General features: G+C 45.9%; 1 protein-coding gene across 1 annotated transcript in view; it reads right to left on the bottom strand.

Moving 5' to 3' along the window:
* GDAP2 (ganglioside induced differentiation associated protein 2) overlaps positions 1 to 20275 on the bottom strand; it is a 78712-nt gene that overhangs the window by 33291 nt on the left and 25146 nt on the right. The window contains exons 7-9 of the mRNA XM_040339224.1: positions 16085 to 16238; positions 11390 to 11466; positions 114 to 190 (exon numbers count right to left, since the gene is read on the bottom strand). Of these exons, the coding sequence (XP_040195158.1) occupies positions 114 to 190; positions 11390 to 11466; positions 16085 to 16238 (308 nt within the window). The remainder of the gene's footprint in view (positions 1 to 113; positions 191 to 11389; positions 11467 to 16084; positions 16239 to 20275) is intronic.

Genomic DNA, 20275 nt, shown 5'->3' with positions numbered 1-20275 from the left:
CACTTTACTTGATAGTAGAGTAAATGGCTGTTAAATGTATTAATAAAAAAGGCAACAAGACACATACAAAGCAAGTCACACAGAACCGAAAAACACACTACAGACGACGTTACCTTCTCCATGTCTATTACCAAGACGGGAATATTCCTTCCCACCACCACAATGACCGTCCGGCCGCAGTTATCCACTCCTGAAAGAGAAACACAATTCTTCGTTATAATGCAAAGTATTTAGATGGAAAGGCTACAAATTTTTTTTTTTAAAAACACATGTCCAAGGCACCTAAAGTGATATTAATGGTTGGATTTTATTTTATAATTTTTTTTTTAACTAAAACTTACCTGCTCTGTGTAATGATTTGGCACAGAGCAGCCCAAAACCTCCCGTTTTTGGGTCCCATGCTGGTGCTCCCGGCTCCTCCTGTTCCCCCATACCAAGGTTTTTTACCTTAAAAGCGAAGGTCCGCAAATTATTATGATTTTCTTAAAATAAAGGACACTGACCTGTCCAGGGCGCCCGCGATGTCGGCACCTGAAGCTGATCTATCGCTCGGCTCTTGGGTGGTGCCACCGCCATCTTCGGTTGGTGGTGGCACCACCACTTCCTGGTTTCCTACTGCACATGCGCGACTCGCGCTGTGTGATCCCTCTGGTCCCTGCCGTCAGGGAAGGAAGCATTGTCCCCAAAGAAGACGTAGCAGTCGTGGTGGGAACAATCGTGAATTCCAGACTGGACTATGCTAACGCTCTGTACCTCGGACTCCCAAAGTACCAAATCTCTCGTCTGCAAGTCGTACAGAATACGGCCGCCAGACTGGTGACTGGGAAAAGGACATGGGAATCAATCTCACCTTCGTTGAGAACCCTTCACTGGCTGCCAGTAAAAGACAGAATTGTATTTAAAGCACTCTGCCTGACACATAAGTGCATCCATGGGAAGGCTCCGCAATATCTTTGCGACAAGATAGAACCTCACAATTCGAATCGCGTTCTGCGATCCACCGACCAAAATCTGGTCAGGGTACCAAAAACCAAATACAAGTCCAAAGGAGAAAGAAGGTTTGCTTTTCAGGGTCCTAGACTATGGAACGCTTTACCAACCAGCATTCGGTTGGAGGAAAACCACCTGACTTTCAGAAGACAGATCAAAACTCTGCTCTTTTTTTTTTTTATCAATTCTTTATTTTTCATTTTTCCTTATTTCACAGTTCCACAAAAACAGGGACATTACCATGCCATATTGGAGAATAAAAGTCAACAACCAAGCAACTATACATTGTCCTTTTTCCTGACCTATCTCTAACCCTGCTTACCGTTAGGTAGTTAGACTACTATATAGCTCCCGCGTTAATTTACCGCTTTTCTGAGTTCCTATTCCCCTAAACCATTTGTCATGTCCTCTCCCCTTTTTGAGGTAGTGAAAAATCCCCATCACCCCCCTCCCACCCCAAAGTCCGGGCCCCTGTCCAAGACCTTCATAAACAAAAAAAAAAAAAAAAAAAAAGAAAAAAAAAAAAAAAAAAAAACAAAACAATCATTCCTCCAAAATTATTCCTCCTCCTCCACCCCTCCCCTCCCCCACTCCTCACCCCTCCCCCCTACTCCCTTCGTTCCCTATAACTATCATAGGGGGCCCATACCTCCCTGAACCTCTCCTCCTGTTCCCTCAGAGCCATCGTGAGACTCTCCATACATTGGATTTCCCTAATTTTTTCATGCCATTGTGGTCTACTTGGTGAGCACGCATTCTTCCATAACGCTGGAATACATGCTCTGGCTGCTATTAACAGATGTCTTACCAAGGATTTTTTGTAATTTGCTACTGATATCGGAATATCTAACAGTAGATAGGCCGCTGGATTTTCTCCAAGAGACATTTCAGTTATCCCTTCTATTTCGTCTGAAACCATCTTCCAAAAATCTTTCACTCCTTCACAATTCCAAAAAATATGTAGCAGAGTTCCCTCTTCTTTTAGGCATCGCCAACACATATTTGACGTTTGTGGAAAAATTTGATTTAAAACTTCTGGGGTCCTGTACCACCTGCTCAGAATCTTATATCCTCCTTCCTGGTACTTAGATGCTAGGGAGGCTTTATGATTAAATTCAAAAAAATTTTTCCTCTGAGTCTCAGTAAGGGTTACCCCTAAGTCTCTCTCCCAGGTTTGTATAAAACCTATTTCTTGTGGAGCTTTCATTTCATTGATCAGGGAATAGAACAGTGATAGTGAATGTCTAACCGCTTCTCCCTTTAGACACAATTTTTCGAATTCCGATAATCTTACCCTCACCGTAGTCTGACTCTGTATTGATCGCAGAAAGCCCCTTAACTGTCTTCTCCTATATGGCTCCAAGTCCTCTGCTAACTCGCTTTCTATTTCCTCCCATGTCATTACTCGGTTTTCCTTCTGGAAGTGGATCAATCTAATTTTGCCATGTCTTTTTAAGTTCCCAAACCCTGGGTCGTTCAAACCTGGCATAAATGCCGGGTTTCCCAGGACTGGTGTCATCGGATTTACTTCTATTTCATCATTTGATTTTCTAAATACTTTTTTCACCACCCTAATTGTCGTCCCAATCGTTGGATGCTTTTTAACTGCTTGTGGTAAAATAGTTCTAGAAAGCCAAATTAGTCCTTCCAATGGTAATTCTATCATTGCCTGTTCTAAAAGAATCCATGGTTTAACTTTCGGGGTGACGCACCAATCCAACACTCTTGACAGATGCACAGCCTCGTAGTATGTGAGTGGGTCTGGAAAACCTATGCCTCCTTTTTCCTTTGGTAAAGTTAAAATGTCTCTCCTAACTCTGGCTGGTTTCCCTGCCCAAATGAATCCCGCAAACTTCGCTCTGATCTCTTTCAAAAATCCCTGAGGTATGCTAGTAGGGAGTGTCTGTAATAGATATAATAACCTCGGCATTGCATTCATCTTTACGATATTGACCCTACCGAACCAAGTAAATACCTCCTTATCCCATTTTTGTAGGTCACGTTTTATTTGTCTTACCAGCGGTGCTAAATTTAGTTCTAAAATTCTATTTAATTTCTTCGGGATTTTGGTCCCCAGATATCCAATATGTGAATTTGTCCATTTGAATGGGAAAAAAGAGGCCAATTGTCGTTGTTGTGCCATGTTCATCTCTACCCCCATTGCCTCCGATTTGTCATAGTTTACTTTAAAATTTGAGAGCTCACCATATCTAGCAATCTCGGCCAGCAATGGAGGGAGAGATAAAATAGGTTCCGTAAGAGAAAACAACAAATCATCGGCAAAAGCCGCCAGTTTGTAAACTCCTCCCTTTACACAAATACCTCTGATATCGGTGTTCTGCCTTATTGTCCTCAAAAAGGGTTCAAGTGTCAAAATAAAAATAATTGGTGACAGAGGGCAGCCTTGTCGCGTCCCATTCCGTATCTCAAAAGGTTCCGACATAATCTCGTTTATTTTTATTCTAGCTTTCGGCTGCGAATATAGACTCATGACCCATCTTTGCATCCCCTCCCCTAAACCAATATATTTTATGATTGTTTTTAAAAACTTCCAGTCTACCCTATCGAACGCTTTTTCAGCGTCAGTTGATACGAGAACTAGAGCTTTCCTAAATACCTGGGAGAAATGAATCGTATTAATCACCCGCTGCGTATTCTCCCTGCCTTCCCTTCCTGGGGTAAATCCCACCTGATCTTGGTGTATCAGGTCAGGGATATATGGTAATATTCTATTTGCTAGAATTTTGGTAAAGATCTTCAAGTCAACGTTTAGAAGCGATATAGGACGGTAATTCGAGCATAGTGTTAAATCTTTTCCCTCCTTAGGTATAACCGCTATATGTGCCAAAAGAGCTTCCTCCGGAATCCCCTGTCCTTCTCTTATCGCGTTATATGCCTTTAAAAATCTTGGCATAAGTTTTTCTGCATAGGTTTTATAGTAGAAAAGAGTGAACCCATCAGGGCCGGGAGCTTTACCTGGTTTTAACAATTTGAGGGTGTTTGTAAATTCCTCAGCTGTAATCGGCCCTTCCATACTTCTCCCAATTTCCTCTGCTAATTTCGGCATTCCTGACTTCTCAATGTATTCCTTTATCCTTTCCTCCTGCCCACTAGTCTTTCCTGTGTCCAGCTCTTCTTTTAGTTGGTATAACTTCGTATAATAGTTTTTAAATACTTTTGCAATTTCTTGTGATGATTTCACTATCCTATCCCCTGTTTTGATACCTTCTATGCGGTTTTGGGTCCTCGTTTCTCTTAATGCCCTCGCTAGCATCCTACTAGGCTTATTACCGTATTCATAGAAGGCACGTTTACATCTTCTTAATGAGGTTTTTGCATTGTCTGTTAGTAGCAAATTCAATTCATCTCGCGCCTGCCTCAACTTCTCCTCAATCTGGATTGCCAGTGACTTTTTATGTACCCTTTCCAATTTTCGAATTTCTCTCAGTAATGTTTCCATCCTTATTCCTATCCTACGTTTCCGTCGTGTTCCCATTGAGATTAAAATCCCTCTCATGAAACATTTATGTGTTTCCCAAATGCAGCTTGGGGAAACCTCTCCCACCTCATTGTCCGAAAAGAACCCCTCCATTTCCTGGACTATCTTTCCCTCATACTCTGGGTCTTTAAGGAGCGATTCATTTATTTTCCAGTGCCACTCGCGTGCTACAGGTTCTCCCCATTCTAGTGTGCAGTTTGTCGGTGAATGATCAGAGATTGTGAATGACCCAATGGAAGCCTCGACTATATTCTGTAAAAAATTTTGTGATACGAATATATAGTCTATTCGCGAGTATGTTTTATGTTTAGCTGAGAAGAAAGTGTAGTCCCTCTCCTGAGTGTGCCTGGTCCTCCAACTGTCTACAACCTGTATCTCCTGTATCAGGCTCTTTGCTTTACTTAATTTGCTATATGAAATATGCGATGTTCCTTTCGATGTATCTAGGATAGGATCCAGGGCCATATTCAAATCCCCTGCAAAAATAATCATACCCTCTGCATTCAGCTGTATTAAATTAATATATTTCTCCAACGCTACAATCTGTCCTTCATTAGGCATATAAACATTAACCAAAGTTACTTTCTGATCGTTTAGATAGCCTTTTACTATAAGTAGGCGTCCTTCCTCGTCCTGGATAACCTTTATTTCTTTCCATGAAGTCGTCTTTGCTAACATGATTGCAACCCCCTTTGTCTTTGTTGTCGATGAGGAACTCTGATATATAGTTGGAAATCTATAATTACCCAATTTTGGACTTTTATTTTTCTTGAAATGGGTCTCTTGGAGAAAAACAATATGTGTCTTTAGTCTCCATAATTCTGCTAGCAATTTAGATCTTTTCTCAGGGTTATTTAGCCCTTTCACATTATAAGACATCAGATTAATCCTTGCCATTTTGGGGTCTCAGTCACGTGACTCTTTGGGACACCAGTAGAGGTATCCAAGGGGCCCAATAAGTAGATAAAAGGGCGGTGGGCAAGAGAATCCCCCCCGGAGAGGAAGGGGAAAAAATAGGGAGGCGAGGAGGAGGAAGAAATGGAGAGAAAGAAAGAGAAAAAAAAAAAAAAAAAAAAGTCTCCTTAGTCCTCCAATCCGGTTGATCCCCTAGGATCCCAGAGAGGACAAATCAAAAAAAAAAAAAAAAAAAAAAAAAAAAAAAATATATATATGAGCGTCTCCGACTTCCCTCCACACGGAGGAGAGACGCTTTAGTGGGCTAAGGTGTGTAAGCACCGAGGAGAATCAAGCCTTACTATAGGTCCGAGTGCGCCTCCCTGAATTCACCCATAAGATCCCTTTCCCCTCCCCCCCCATTTCTTGTCTACTATAAACTCTGCACACAAGATGGGGTACCCCCCCTCTCCCAATAGACCTTAAAACATTAAACATTCCAACATAGAAATATATAGACATACATAAACCTATTTAGACATAAAAATCTCTGTCTTACGGTCTAACCAATTAGAGGTCTATTCTCTTCTTTCCCCTTTCCACCCCCCCAAAAAAAAAAGAAAAAAAAAAAAAAAAAAAAAAATTAGGACCTACAGGCCTCCCTCTGAGCTCCCCCCTCCCTCCCAGCTCTCTCTCTTCCACTTCTTTAATCTATTAGCGTATTAGCATGTTACTCCTTATATTTTACTCCCCCCTCCCACCATCATTTCCATCTTTTCCTGTCCCAACTCTTCTTTGTTCTCTCTTCCAATTTTCCCATTAGATCCTCTTATTAGGCCCCCGTTACCTCCAGACCCCGCTCTCCCTACCTCCCCTTACCTCACCCTATACCTCCCCCAATACCCTCTACCCTTACCCCTCACCCCTGTGACATACTTCTAAATAGGTGTCATGGCCTGTTTGACCTTTAGTGTCCATGTGTCAATATATCAATATTTTATCGTGACCCCACTTGCCCCCCCACCCCACCCTCTTAACTGTATCCCCAAAAATATTACAAATATTACTGAAAATTCCATCAGATATTTACCAAAAAAAAAAAAAAAAAAAGACCCCCCCCCCAAAAAAAAAAAAAAAAAAAAAAAGAGAAAACCCCCCCATTCCCTTCCCTTCCCTTCCCCAGATTCTCAACTTCCACACACCCCTATTTACCCTTAATAGTACTCCCTGTACACCTTTGTGTAGCTTATCTCATATCTTCTCTGATCCTTAATCCATCGGATCTAGAGGTAGTGACATAGTGACGTTAGTGAATTAATGAATTAGTGAGACCCCCCCCTCCCACCCCCCACCCCTATCCCTCCTACCCCATGAGCAGGTCTAGGAGTGCTAGCCTACCAACCCTCCTATATTTTTAGATCCTCCTATTTCATTTAACTGTACCCCTAATAGGGCCATAGGGCCATAATAAACCAGTCCCAGGGAGAAGGAAGCATCCATAAATCCATACACATTTGAGAGGTGGGGTCCAGCCCAGCCCACCAGAGAATTGCTCTCTTAAATTATATCCTTCACCAGGAGAAATATTATCATCGTCCCTAGTCCAAGTCTGGATAATCCCCAAAAAAAAAAAAAAAAAAAAAAAACACCAAAAAAAAAAAAAAAAAAAAAAAAGGGGGGGGGCGAAAAAAAAAAAGTAATCATTCTTCCATCGGTTTCTCCTTCTCCTCTTTCTCTCTCTCTCTCTTCAAAAAAAGGGGGGGGGTTCCCCCATATCTTCTATGGTCCACTGCGATCTTACCCCTTCTGTCCTTCCCTCCCACCCCTTCATCTAATGTCTCTCTCAGCTGCCGCCGGCAGATCTAGCCAGTTAGAGACTACAATTGGTGCTGACCCCAGAAATTCGAATAGCGCTGGGAGCTGGGAAGGTTCTCTTAAATTAAAGTTCCTTCCTTCCTTCTTCACGTTGACAGCCAGTGGAAACCCCCATCTATACATGGCTCCTTGCCCACGTATGTGCTCTAGTAGGGGTCTTAACATCCGCCGTCGGGCTTTGGTTTGCCAGCACAAATCCGGGAATATCTGTATATTCAATCCCTCCCACCTCACCGTTCCTTCTTTCCACGCTTCCCTAAGAATTTCTTCTTTTTCTCTAAAAAAGTGAATCCTGCATAACACATCGCGAGGGTTGGTCTGGTCTGGGTTCCGTGTTGTAGGGACCTTATGGACCCTATCTAATTCAAGGGGGGAGTCTGGGCTTTTTTTTAAAATTTTATTGAAAATGGCCAAAGCCGCTTCCCTTACCGCCCCCCCCTCATAGCTTTCTGGTATTCCTTTTATTCGCAGATTATTCCTCCTGCTTCTGTTGTCTGCCTCCTCTGCGTTTAATTGCAATCTTACCAACTGCTGCTGCTGTTTCTCATACTTCTCCTCTAGCACACCCAGTCTATAGTCCACGACCACTTGTTGCTCCTCCAGTATGCCCACTTTTTGCTCCCCCACCCCCACTTTCACCCGGATCTCTTCCAACTCTTCTTTCAGGGTACTCGTCATTGACATTAACATTTTCTGGATGTCGTCTTTGGATGGGAGAGCCTGGATAAGCCTGCTTAACTGTCGCATGTCTGGTATCAGCTCTGGTTCAGATGCATTCCCTGTGTCCCACATACTTTGTGTGCTCTGTGTGCTAGGCTGCTTAAGCTCATCCGATAGATGTTCACTCCCCTTAGTACTTAGTATAGCACCACTTAGTACACTCTTCTCTCTCTGGGTTAAAGATGAAGGGAGGGCAGGGGGTATGAAGGGTGCAGACATTCCAGCCAGTGTAAATAGTGTCCTTGTTTGCTCACTGGATCCCACAGTCACATCCCCCGCTACTTTGTCATCAATTCCCAGCCCCACTGACCTTGTCGCAGCAGAAAATGGTGAAGTACCTCTATTCCAAGCCGTTGAATCTATTTCCACCTCCGTCTGCTCCTCCGCTGCTGATCTTTCAATCTCCCCCGCACGGTCCCGGTCTCCTATGACGTTCAAAGCTTTGTCTGCTGCAGCGGCCGGGATAAGGACAGGTCCTGGGGTGACAACACACCCCCCACCAGCGATCAGCTGTTGTCCTTCTACCGCCGCGGAGACAGGTATAGATGTGCTCAGAGTTACTGCTGCAGCTTTAAGGGACCTCTCGGTCAGTGATTCCCTCCTCAGAGCGCTACTTCCCCCGGCGTCCTCCTGTTGTTCAGCCCCCCTTCTCACTGTCATATAACGAGTGATATATGAGTGGCTGGGGGCTTGGACACCTCCTGCACGTCCTCCTTGGCTCTTTCCTCGCCGCCGCGACATCAGCTGTCAGGGACCTCTATTAAGTGCCGCTCTCTTCCCCTACTCACAGCGGCTCTCCGTGGGGGGAGAGGGGTCTCGGATCTCTGATCTGCCGCTCTCCTGCTTCAGCGCACCCTGGACTTCAGGCTCTCCTCGCTAACGCGTGTTCACTCCTCCATGCTCACATCACCGTCCCGGAAACGGAAGTCAAAACTCTGCTCTTTTGATGTCATAAGACACGAACAACTAGCGCCCAGAAGCGATTCAGTTCGCATGCGCCGCGCTTTATAAGTTTTTCATTCATTCATTCATTCATTCATTCATTGTAAATAGCTGCGGGTGGCTTGGGTATCTATGCCCAGAAATGGGAGCAAATACCTGTATTACACAGGTATCTGCTTCCCCCTCCCCCTGAAAAGGTACCAAATGTGACACCAGAGGAGGAGGGGGGGGGGGGGCGGTAGATCCCGAAAAGCGGAAGTTCCATTTTTGGGCATATAATGCAGTGAGGTAAAAAACAAACACAACCTTCTGCCTTTTTTACAACCACTTTAAGTAATGGCTTTAAACCCTTCCCGCCAAGCACGGTTGTCCCCTTAGCGGGGTCTTTACGCCCGGGGGGGGGGTTGGGCGGACAGGAAGAACCAGTTGACTACACTGCCACAGCCGAGTCCCCCTAGAGACATTGGCCGAGGCCACCACGTCAGTAGTAGCTACAATACCAAACGCAGTGGCTCAGATACACCCGACACCACTGGTCTACCGGGAGATGTGAACGCCACCAGATTATGAACAGAGCCTTCTGGACCCCAATGGCAAAGCACCTAGGCCTCTCCCGGCTGACTCCGCCTTCTGCAATACGCTAAAGCGTATGACAGGTAATAACGTAGCAATTATGCTGCCAAAACCCAATCATTCAGTCCTGCAGGTATGCAGGTTAAGCTGCAGTTCCTCTGCTCTGCCTTCTGGAACACATTCCTCACCCAAGTGTATGGTTGCGTATTCCTCACCCAAGTGTATGGTTGCGTATTCCTCACCCAAGTGTATGGTTGTGTATTCCTCACCCAAGTGTATGGTTGTGTATTCCTCACCCAAGTGTATGGTTGCGTATTCCTCACCCAAGTGTATGGTTGCGTATTCCTCACCCAAGTGTATGGTTGCGTATTCCTCACCCAAGTGTATGGTTGCGTATTCCTCACCCAAGTGTATGGTTGCGTATTCCTCACCCAAGTGTATGGTTGCGTATTCCTCACCCAAGTGTATGGTTGCGTATTCCTCACCCAAGTGTATGGTTGCGTATTCCTCACCCAAGTGTATGGTTGCGTATTCCTTACCCAAGTGTATGGTTGTGTATTCCTCGCCCAAGTGTACGGTTGTGTATTCCTCGCCCAAGTGTATGGTTGCGTATTCCTCACCCAAGTGTATGGTTGCGTATTCCTTACCCAAGTGTATGGTTGTGTATTCCTCACCCAAGTGTAGAAGCAACTGCACATATGCAACCTCCATGCAGCTTCAATGCAGGTTTATGCAGTCCAAAAGGTCCCACACCGGTGTTTAGCCTCAAGCCAACTCCACAACAAGGTACTCAGGTGCCCCGGCTAGTCAGCCTGCTCTGTGTCCCACCAGCAGTGGTCTCCAGCCTCACAAGAGCCCTTTCCTGGCTTGGACTACATAAAGCAAGATGGGCCGCCAGTAGCTGTCAGCCGCTACTGTGCATGCGCCAATGGGCGCGCCCGTGAGAACAACATGCGTGCGTCCAGCGCCATAGACCGGTTCAGGGAAAAACCACAGCCTATGCAACCCTGCAGCTGTAGCGATGTCCAAAATGTTTCTCCCCCCCCCCCCCCCCTAATTGGAACCTTTCAAGACAACCAATACTTTTAAGCAGAGAGCTGAACTTCAGTGACTATCACCTTAAAGTGGAACTCCCGCTGATCGGAAACCTCCCCCCCCTCCGGTGTCACAGACACCTTTCAGGGGGGAGGGGGGTGCAGATACCTGTCTAAAGACAGGTATTTGCACCCACTTCTGGCCACACAGTCTCAGGCAGACTGCGGGCAGAACGTCACCTCCCGTCCTCCCCCCGGTGTGCTCTGGGAACACTCGGCTACCAGAGCACAGCGGGAGCCAATCAGTGGCGCAGCGCAACTCGCGCATGCGCCGTAGGGAACCGGGTAGTGAAGCCGGAGCGCTTCACTTCCTGGTTCCCTCACTGTGGATGGAGGGGGCAGCAGCAGAGTGACGAGCGATCGCTCGTCCTCTGCTGCGGACGGCGCTGGACTCCAGGACAGGTAAGTGTCCTAATATTAAAAGTCAGCAGCTGCAGTATTTGTACCTGCTGGCTTTTAATATTTTTTTTTCATGGCACATCCGCTTTAAATTCGCTAGCAAAAAAAAAAAAAAAACCTGGTGTGCTTCCTGAATGGGAGGACTTCCTGTCCGTTTTGGTGTCCATTCATTTATAGGTGTCGCAAAACCCAAATGTCCTGTGATGTCGAGCTGCACGATTAAATATCGTAAAAAAAAAAAAAAAAAAAAAAAATCGATTGAAAACCCCCCCCACGATCTTCATACCGCATTTCCTCGATTGAATGCAGCAAGTTCTCTGCTCACAGTTGATAAAAAATAAATAAAAAAAAAACACAAACAGAACACACACACACACACACACACACACACACACACACTTACCGGACTGGTATAAAGCTTTGAGTGCAGCGATGTCAGACAGGTCCTCCGTCCGTGCCCGGGACAGCCAGCGGTTATAACTAAAGAAACAGCAAAGACGTCAGGCGGTATAGAACATGAAGCAGGACATCACACCAAGAGCTGCGCTTACAGTTTATTTCTAACAGTTCAATCCCCATTATGTTAATGGGCTACTGAAAAAAAAAAAACTGGGAGGATAAGAAAAAGGCGAGCCCTGCCCATGCCAACAAATACATCTCTCCATCAATGCACATACACCTTTAAATTGACTTAAAAAAAAAAAATGCAACGATGATTAAAACTCCAAGGGGGGGTCTACTGATAAAACAATGTCAGAAGCATTTGTACTGTCTGGAAGAAGTGTCCCCGTATTTTCATTAAAGGGGTTTTCCACCTTTTTTTTAAGTTTATTAAAAGTCAGCAGCTACAAAAAGTGTAACTGCTGGCTTTTAATTAACAGACACTTACCTGCTCTAGCGTTCCAGCGACGCGCCGGCCAGGGTCTCCGCTCCTCTCCCCCCCCTCGCCGGCCGGCGTCTTCATTCTTAGTGTGGGCACCCGGCAGTGACAGCTTTCGGCTTCACGGCCGGGCACCCACTGCGCATGCGCGAGCGGCATTGCGCATGCGCGAGCGGCGCCGTCCGATTGGACAGGCGCTCGCCTACAGGGAGGGGCTGTGAAAAGGCGATTAAGCTAATCGCCTTTCCAGCCCCTCGGCAGAAGGAGGAAGTGGGACAGGAAGTCCCCTTTTCCTGAAGCCCCCACTCCCCCCCCCCCCAAAAAATGACATGCCAAATGTGGCATGTAAGGGGGCGATGAGTGGGTTAAGCGGAAGTTCCATTTTTAGGTGGAACTCCGCTTTAATAGATTAATTCCTTTAAAATCGCCAGCCCCATCTAGAGGCCGAAATGCGGTATGGTTCCCAGAAACACCTGAATGAGAAAAATATACTGCATTGTGACCATTCGATGGAGCCTAAAATATAGTAAACTATCAAAAAAAATAAAAAAAAAAAAAAAAAAAAAAAAGAAGAAGGGGGGGGGGGATTGTATCCAGGTTGCACGATTGTAAAATAAACACCCATGTTTATAAAAAAAAAAAAAAAAAAGTTTTCTCCCTTCTTGATTTATTTTACAAACAAAAAATTATTTTTTATACATACACACACTATATATATATATATATATATATATATATATATATATATATATATATATATATATATATATATATATATATATATATATATATATAATATAAAATAAAACACACACACACACACACACACACAATTTTATATATATATTTCGTTTTCTTTTTCATTTATTTTACATTCTAGTTTTCTTCTTTCACAATATATATATTAGAGAGAGATCGCTAGCAATAAAAACAATTCTCCATCAATAATACACACACACACACACACACATTTTATTGATGAAGAATTTTTTTTATTTATAGCGATATCTATCTATCTATCTATCTATCTATCTATCTATCTATCTCTCTATCAATCTATCAATTTTCTTCTTTTTATTTATTTTAGTTTTTTTCCTCTATTTTTCTACATCAATTCCCCCCCCCCCCTTTTTTTTCTTTTACACACCAATTTTTTTTCTTCTTTTAAAAATGTACTGCTACTACAAAAAGGGGCCAACAAGCCCCCCCCCCCCTATGTAATTGAATAGGCAAGAGACAGGTTCCCTTTAAGGAAACATCCATTTGACCCATGCCCTGCAGCTAATCAAGTAGAGATTGTTTAATCGTCATTACTCCCGGGATGGGGGAAGCGATATTCTGAATTCAGGCGTGTTGACCTACCTATAGCTTAGGGAGGGGGGGGGGGGGGTCATACCTCCTGGGGAGTGTTATTCTTATGTACAAGGTGTGGGGTGGACATGGTTTTCTATCACTATTACACGGCTTTATATAAAGAAGATATGGGTCCCATCATACGATTGACGTTTTGTTTGTGTTCAGGTATCCCGGGTGCTGCCCGGATCTTTTATATGAAATAGGAGAACATGTAAGACAAGCAGCTCAATGTTGGGATATCTTTTCTTTCACACAGAGATTATTCAGTGTTGACTTTTTTCAGTTTGTAATTCTTTCCAATAGCAAAGAGAGAGATCACTGCCAGTTCCTATGACCAGCGGATGCCACTCACCCAACAGGATAAAGGAGGTATATATACTATTCTACAGTCCCCCAATCTCCACCGTCTGCGATTCCTGATCCACCCCCACTGTGTACTCCCTTCCCCTAAATCATCCCCCCTGTATACTCCCTTCCTACGAAATCATTCCCTCCCCCTGTATACTCCCCTCCTCCAATACCCCCCCCTGTATACTCCCCTCCTCCAATATCCTAATCCTCCTCCCCCTGTATACTCCCCTCCTCCAATATCATCCTCCTCCCCCTGTATACTCCCCTCCTCCAATATCCCCCCCCCTAAATACTCCCCTCCTCCAATATCCTCCCCCCTGTATACTCTCCTCCTCCAATATCCTCCCCCGTATACTCCCTTCCTTCCATATCCTCCCCCTATTATACTCCCTTCCACCCATACCCTCCCCCTGCATACTCCCCTCCTCTAATACCCTCCCACCCTGTATACTGCCTTGCTCCGATATCATCCCCCTCTGTAATTCTCCCCTCCCTCTAATATCCCCCCCACCCCCTATATACCCCTGTATACTCCCTTTTTCCAATATCCTCGCCCTATATACTCCCTTCCTCTGATGCCCTCCCCCTGTATTACTCCCTTCCACCAATATCCTACTCGACCCTGTATACTCCCCTCCTCCGATATGCTCCCTTCCTCCAATATCCCCCCTCCCTTATACTCCTTTCCTCTGATAGCCTCCAATATCCCCCCTCCCTTATACTCCTTTCCTCTGATAGCCTCCAATATCCTCCCCCCTGTATACTCCCCTCCTCCAATATTCTCATCCTCCTCCCCCTGTATACTCCCCCTCCTCCAATATCATCATCCTCCTCCCCCTGTATACTCCCTTCCTCCAATATCCTCATCCTCCTCCCCCCTGTATGCTCCCCTCCTCCAATATCCTCATCCTCCTCCCCCTGTATACTCCCCTCCTCCAATATCCTCCTCCTCCTCCTCCCCCTGTATACTCCCTTCCTCCAATATCCTCATCCTCCTCCCCCTGTATACTCCCCTCCTCCAATATCCTCATCCTCCTCCCCCTGTATAATCCCTTCCTCCAATATCCTCATCCTCCTCCCCCTGTATAATCCCTTCCTCCAATATCCTCATCCTCCTCCCCCTGTATACTCCCCTCCTCCAATATCCTCATCCTCCTCCCCCTGTATAATCCCTTCCTCCAATATCTTCATCCTCCTCCCCCTGTATACTCCCCTCCTCCAATATCCTCATCCTCCTCCCCTGTATACTCCCCTCCTCCAATATCCTCATCCTCCTCCCCTGTATACCCCCTCCTCCAATATCCTCATCCTCCTCCCCTGTATACTCCCCTCCTCCAATATCCTCATCCTCCTCCCCTGTATACCCCCTCCTCCAATATCCTCATCCTCCTCCCCCTGTATACTCCCCTCCTCCAATATCCTCATCCTCCTCCCCCTGTATAATCCCTTCCTCCAATATCCTCATCCTCCTCCCCCTGTATACTCCCCTCCTCCAATATCCTCATCCTCCTCCCCTGTATACTCCCCTCCTCCAATATCCTCATCCTCCTCCCCTGTATACCCCCTCCTCCAATATCCTCATCCTCCTCCCCTGTATACCCCCTCCTCCAATATCCTCATCCTCCTCCCCCTGTATACTCCCCATCTCCAATATCCTCATCCTCCTCCCCCTGTATACTCCCCTCCTCCAATATCCTCATCCTCCTCCCCCTGTATACTCCCCTCCTCCAATATCCTCATCCTCCTCCCCCTGTATACTCCCCTCCTCCAATATCCTCATCCTCCTCCCCCTGTATAATCCCTTCCTCCAATATCCTCATCCTCCTCCCCCTGTATACTCCCTTCCTCCAATATCCTCATCCTCCTCCCCCTGTATACTCCCTTCCTCCAATATCCTCATCCTCCTCCCCCTGTATACTCCCCTCCTCCAATATCCTCATCCTCCTCCCCCTGTATACTCCCCATCTCCAATATCCTCATCCTCCTCCCCCTGTATACTCCCCTCCTCCAATATCCTCATCCTCCTCCCCCTGTATACTCCCCTCCTCCAATATCCTCATCCTCCTCCCCCTGTATAATCCCTTCCTCCAATATCCTCATCCTCCTCCCCCTGTATACTCCCTTCCTCCAATATCCTCATCCTCCTCCCCCTGTATACTCCCTTCCTCCAATATCCTCATCCTCCTCCCCCTGTATACTCCCCTCCTCCAATATCCTCATCCTCCTCCCCCTGTATACTCCCCATCTCCAATATCCTCATCCTCCTCCCCCTGTATACTCCCCTCCTCCAATATCCTCATCCTCCTCCCCCTGTATACTCCCCTCCTCCAATATCCTCATCCTCCTCCTCCTGTATACTCCCTTCCTCCAATATCCTCCCCCCCTGTATACTATCCTCCAATATCCTCCCCCCCTGTATACTATCCTCCAATATCCTCCCCCCCTGTATACTATCCTTCAATATCCACTACCCCCCCCTCTGATATCCTCCCCCCACCCCCGTATACTCACTTCCTTTGATGCTGCTTCTGTAGAGTGGCCCCTGACAGCTGTCCCTGGAGTGCAAGGCGTCGCTGTTTGTCGACATCCCCTTCCATGCGAGCAAAGGCGTGCGAGCCAATCAGACACAAGTCATGATCCAGCCCCTCCTCTTCATCTGTGTCATCTGGAAAAAAAAAAAAAAGGAATAAACACCACACACAAAATTTAAATTTTCTTCTACCCAGAACATGATTTTCTTCTGATAGTGTGTGGAAGGGCTACAGTGTCTCTTTCACGCTCTCTATTGGGGACAATCAATCTCTTTCCTTGTGACAAAGAAACACAAAATGTTACCGGTGTCACCACAGCAGGAAGATACAAGGAATGTCCAAGAGGGACACCTGTCCTTTAACATCCCTGAAAACCAACCACCACCCCCTCCCCCATCAGCATACCAAGCATGTTCTCCAGATGGAAGCCTGATTTCAACTTTTAGCTGGTGAGCGGAAACTTGGCATAAAGCCAATGTTACAGTCTGATCTCTGATCTCCCCCTACAAAGTTACAGTCTGATCTCTGGGCTCCTCCTACAAAGTTACAGTCTGATCTCTGGGCTCCTCCTACAAAGTTGCAATGTTACAGTCTGATCTCTGGGCTCCTCCTACAAAGTTACCTACTGATCTCTGGGCTCCTCCTACAAAGTTACAGTCTGATCTCTGGGCTCCTCCTACAAAGTTACAATGTTACAGTCTGATCTCTGGGCTCCTCCTACAGAGTTACAATGTTACAGTCTGATCTCTGGGCTCCTCCTACAGAGTTACAATGTTACAGTCTGATCTCTGGGCTCCTCCTACAAAGTTACAATGTTACAGTCTGATCTCTGGGCTCCTCCTACAAAGTTACAGTCTGATCTCTGGGCTCCTCCTACAAAGTTACAGTCTGATCTCTGGGCTCCTCCTACAAAGTTACAGTCTGATCTCTGGGCTCCTCCTACAAAGTTACAATGTTACAGTCTGATCTCTGGGCTCCTCCTACAAAGTTACTGTCTGATCTCTGGGCTCCTCCTACAAAGTTACAATGTTACATTCTGATCTCTGGGCTCCTCCTATACAAAGTTACAATGTTACAGTCTGATCTCTGGGCTCCCCCTACAAAGTTACAATGTTACAGTCTGATCTCTGGGCTCCTCCTACAAAGTTACAGTCTGATCTCTGGGCTCCTCCTACAAAGTTACAGTCTGATCTCTGGGCTCCTCCTACAGAGTTACAATGTTACAGTCTGATCTCTGGGCTCCTCCTACAATGTTACAGTCTGATCTCTGGACTCCTCCTACAAAGTTACAATGTTACAGTCTGATCTCTGGGCTCCCCCTACAGAGTTACAATGTTACAGTCTGATCTCTGGGCTCCTCCTACAAAGTTACAATGTTACAGTCTGATCTCTGGGCTCCTCCTACAAGTTACAGTCTGATCTCTGGGCTCCTCCTACAAAGTTACAATGTTACAGTCTGATCTCTGGGCTCCTCCTACAAAGTTACAGTCTGATCTCTGGGCTCCTCCTACAAAGTTACAGTCTGATCTCTGGGCTCCTCCTACAAAGTTACAGTCTGATCTCTGGGCTCCTCCTACAAAGTTACAATGTTACAGTCTGATCTCTGGGCTCCTCCTACAAAGTTACAGTCTGATCTCTGGGCTCCTCCTACAAAGTTACAATGTTACAGTCTGATCTCTGGGCTCCTCCTACAAAGTTACAATGTTACAGTCTGATCTCTGGGCTCCTCCTACAAAGTTACAGTCTGATCTCTGGGCTCCTCCTACAAAGTTACAATGTTACAGTCTGATCTCTGGGCTCCTCCTACAAAGTTACAATGTTACAGTCTGATCTCTGGGCTCCTCCTACAAAGTTACAGCCTGATCTCTGGGCTCCTCCTACAAAGTTACAATGTTACAGTCTGATCTCTGGGCTCCTCCTACAAAGTTACAATGTTACAGTCTGATCTCTGGGCTCCTCCTACAAAGTTACAATGTTACAGTCTGATCTCTGGGCTCCTCCTACAATGTTACAGTCTGATCTCTGGGCTCCTCCTACAAAGTTACAGTCTGATCTCTGGGCTCCTCGTACAAAGTTAGTCTGATCTCCTCCTACAAAGTTACAGTCTGATCTCTGGGCTCCTCCTACAAAGTTACAGTCTGATCTCTGGGCTCCTCCTACAAAGTTGCAATGTTACAGTCTGATCTCTGGGCTCCTCCTACAAAGTTACCTACTGATCTCTGGGCTCCTCCTACAAAGTTACAGTCTGATCTCTGGGCTCCTCCTACAAAGTTACAATGTTACAGTCTGATCTCTGGGCTCCCCCTACAGAGTTACAATGTTACAGTCTGATCTCTGGGCTCCTCCTACAGAGTTACAATGTTACAGTCTGATCTCTGGGCTCCTCCTACAAAGTTACAGTCTGATCTCTGGGCTCCTCCTACAAAGTTACAGTCTGATCTCTGGGCTCCTCCTACAAAGTTACAATGTTACAGTCTGATCTCTGGGCTCCCCCTACAGAGTTACAATGTTACAGTCTGATCTCTGGGCTCCTCCTACAAAGTTACAATGTTACAGTCTGATCTCTGGGCTCCTCCTACAAAGTTACAGTCTGATCTCTGGGCTCCTCCTACAATGTTACAAATGTTACAGTCTGATCTCTGGGCTCCTCCTACAAAGTTACAGTCTGATCTCTGGGCTCCTCCTACAAAGTTACAGTCTGATCTCTGGGCTCCTCCTACAAAGTTACAGTCTGATCTCTGGGCTCCTCCTACAAAGTTACAGTCTGATCTCTGGGCTCCTCCTACAAAGTTAGTCTGATCTCTGGGCTCCTCCTACAAAGTTACAATGTTACAGTCTGATCTCTGGGCTCCTCCTACAAAGTTACAGTCTGATCTCTGGGCTCCTCCTACAAAGTTACTGTCTGATCTCTGGGCTCCTCCTACAAAGTTACAATGTTACAGTCTGATCTCTGGGCTCCCCCTACAGAGTTACAATGTTACAGTCTGATCTCTGGGCTCCTCCTACAAAGTTACAGTCTGATCTCTGGGCTCCTCCTACAATGTTACAGTCTGATCTCTGGGCTCCTCCTACAAAGTTACAATGTTACAGTCTGATCTCTGGGCTCCTCCTACAAGTTACAGTCTGATCTCTGGGCTCCTCCTACAATGTTACAGTCTGATCTCTGGGCTCCTCCTACAAAGTTACAATGTTACAGTCTGATCTCTGGGCTCCTCCTACAAAGTTACAGTCTGATCTCTGGGCTCCTCCTACAAAGTTAGTCTGATCTCTGGGCTCCTCCTACAAAGTTACAATGTTACAGTCTGATCTCTGGGCTCCTCCTACAAAGTTACAATGTTACAGTCTGATCTCTGGGCTCCTCCTACAAAGTTACAATATTACAGTCTGATCTCTGGGCTCCTCCTACAAAGTTACAGTCTGATCTCTGGGCTCCTCCTACAAAGTTACAATGTTACAGTCTGATCTCTGGGCTCCTCCTACAAAGTTACAGTCTGATCTCTGGGCTCCTCCTACAAAGTTACAGTCTGATCTCTGGGCTCCTCCTACAAAGTTACAATGTTACAGTCTGATCTCTGGACCCCTCCTTTGTAGGGGGAGCCCAGAGATCAGACTGTAACATTGTAACTTTGTAGGGGGAGCCCAGAGATCAGACTGTAACATTGTAACTTTGTAGGAGGAGCCCAGAGATCAGACTGTAACATTGTAGGAGGAGCCCAGAGATCAGATTGTAACATTGTAACTTTGTAGGGGGAGCCCAGAGATCAGACTGTAACATTGTAACTTTGTAGGAGGAGCCCAGAGATCAGACTGTAACATTGTAACTTTGTAGGAGGAGCCCAGAGATCAGACTGTAACATTGTAGGAGGAGCCCAGAGATCAGACTGTAACATTGTAACTTTGTAGGAGGAGCCCAGAGATCAGACTGTAACATTGTAGGAGGAGCCCAGAGATCAGACTAACATTGTAGGAGGAGCCCAGAGATCAGACTAACTTTGTAGGAGGAGCCCAGAGATCAGACTGTAACATTGTAACTTTGTAGGAGGAGCCCAGAGATCAGACTGTAACATTGTAGGAGGAGCCCAGAGATCAGACTAACATTGTAGGAGGAGCCCAGAGATCAGACTAACTTTGTAGGAGGAGCCCAGAGATCAGACTGTAACATTGTAACTTT

This window comes from Rana temporaria, chromosome 2, assembly GCF_905171775.1.
Source record: "Rana temporaria chromosome 2, aRanTem1.1, whole genome shotgun sequence".
Taxonomy (NCBI): domain Eukaryota; kingdom Metazoa; phylum Chordata; class Amphibia; order Anura; family Ranidae; genus Rana; species Rana temporaria.
This window is presented reverse-complemented; position numbering and strand designations above follow the sequence as displayed.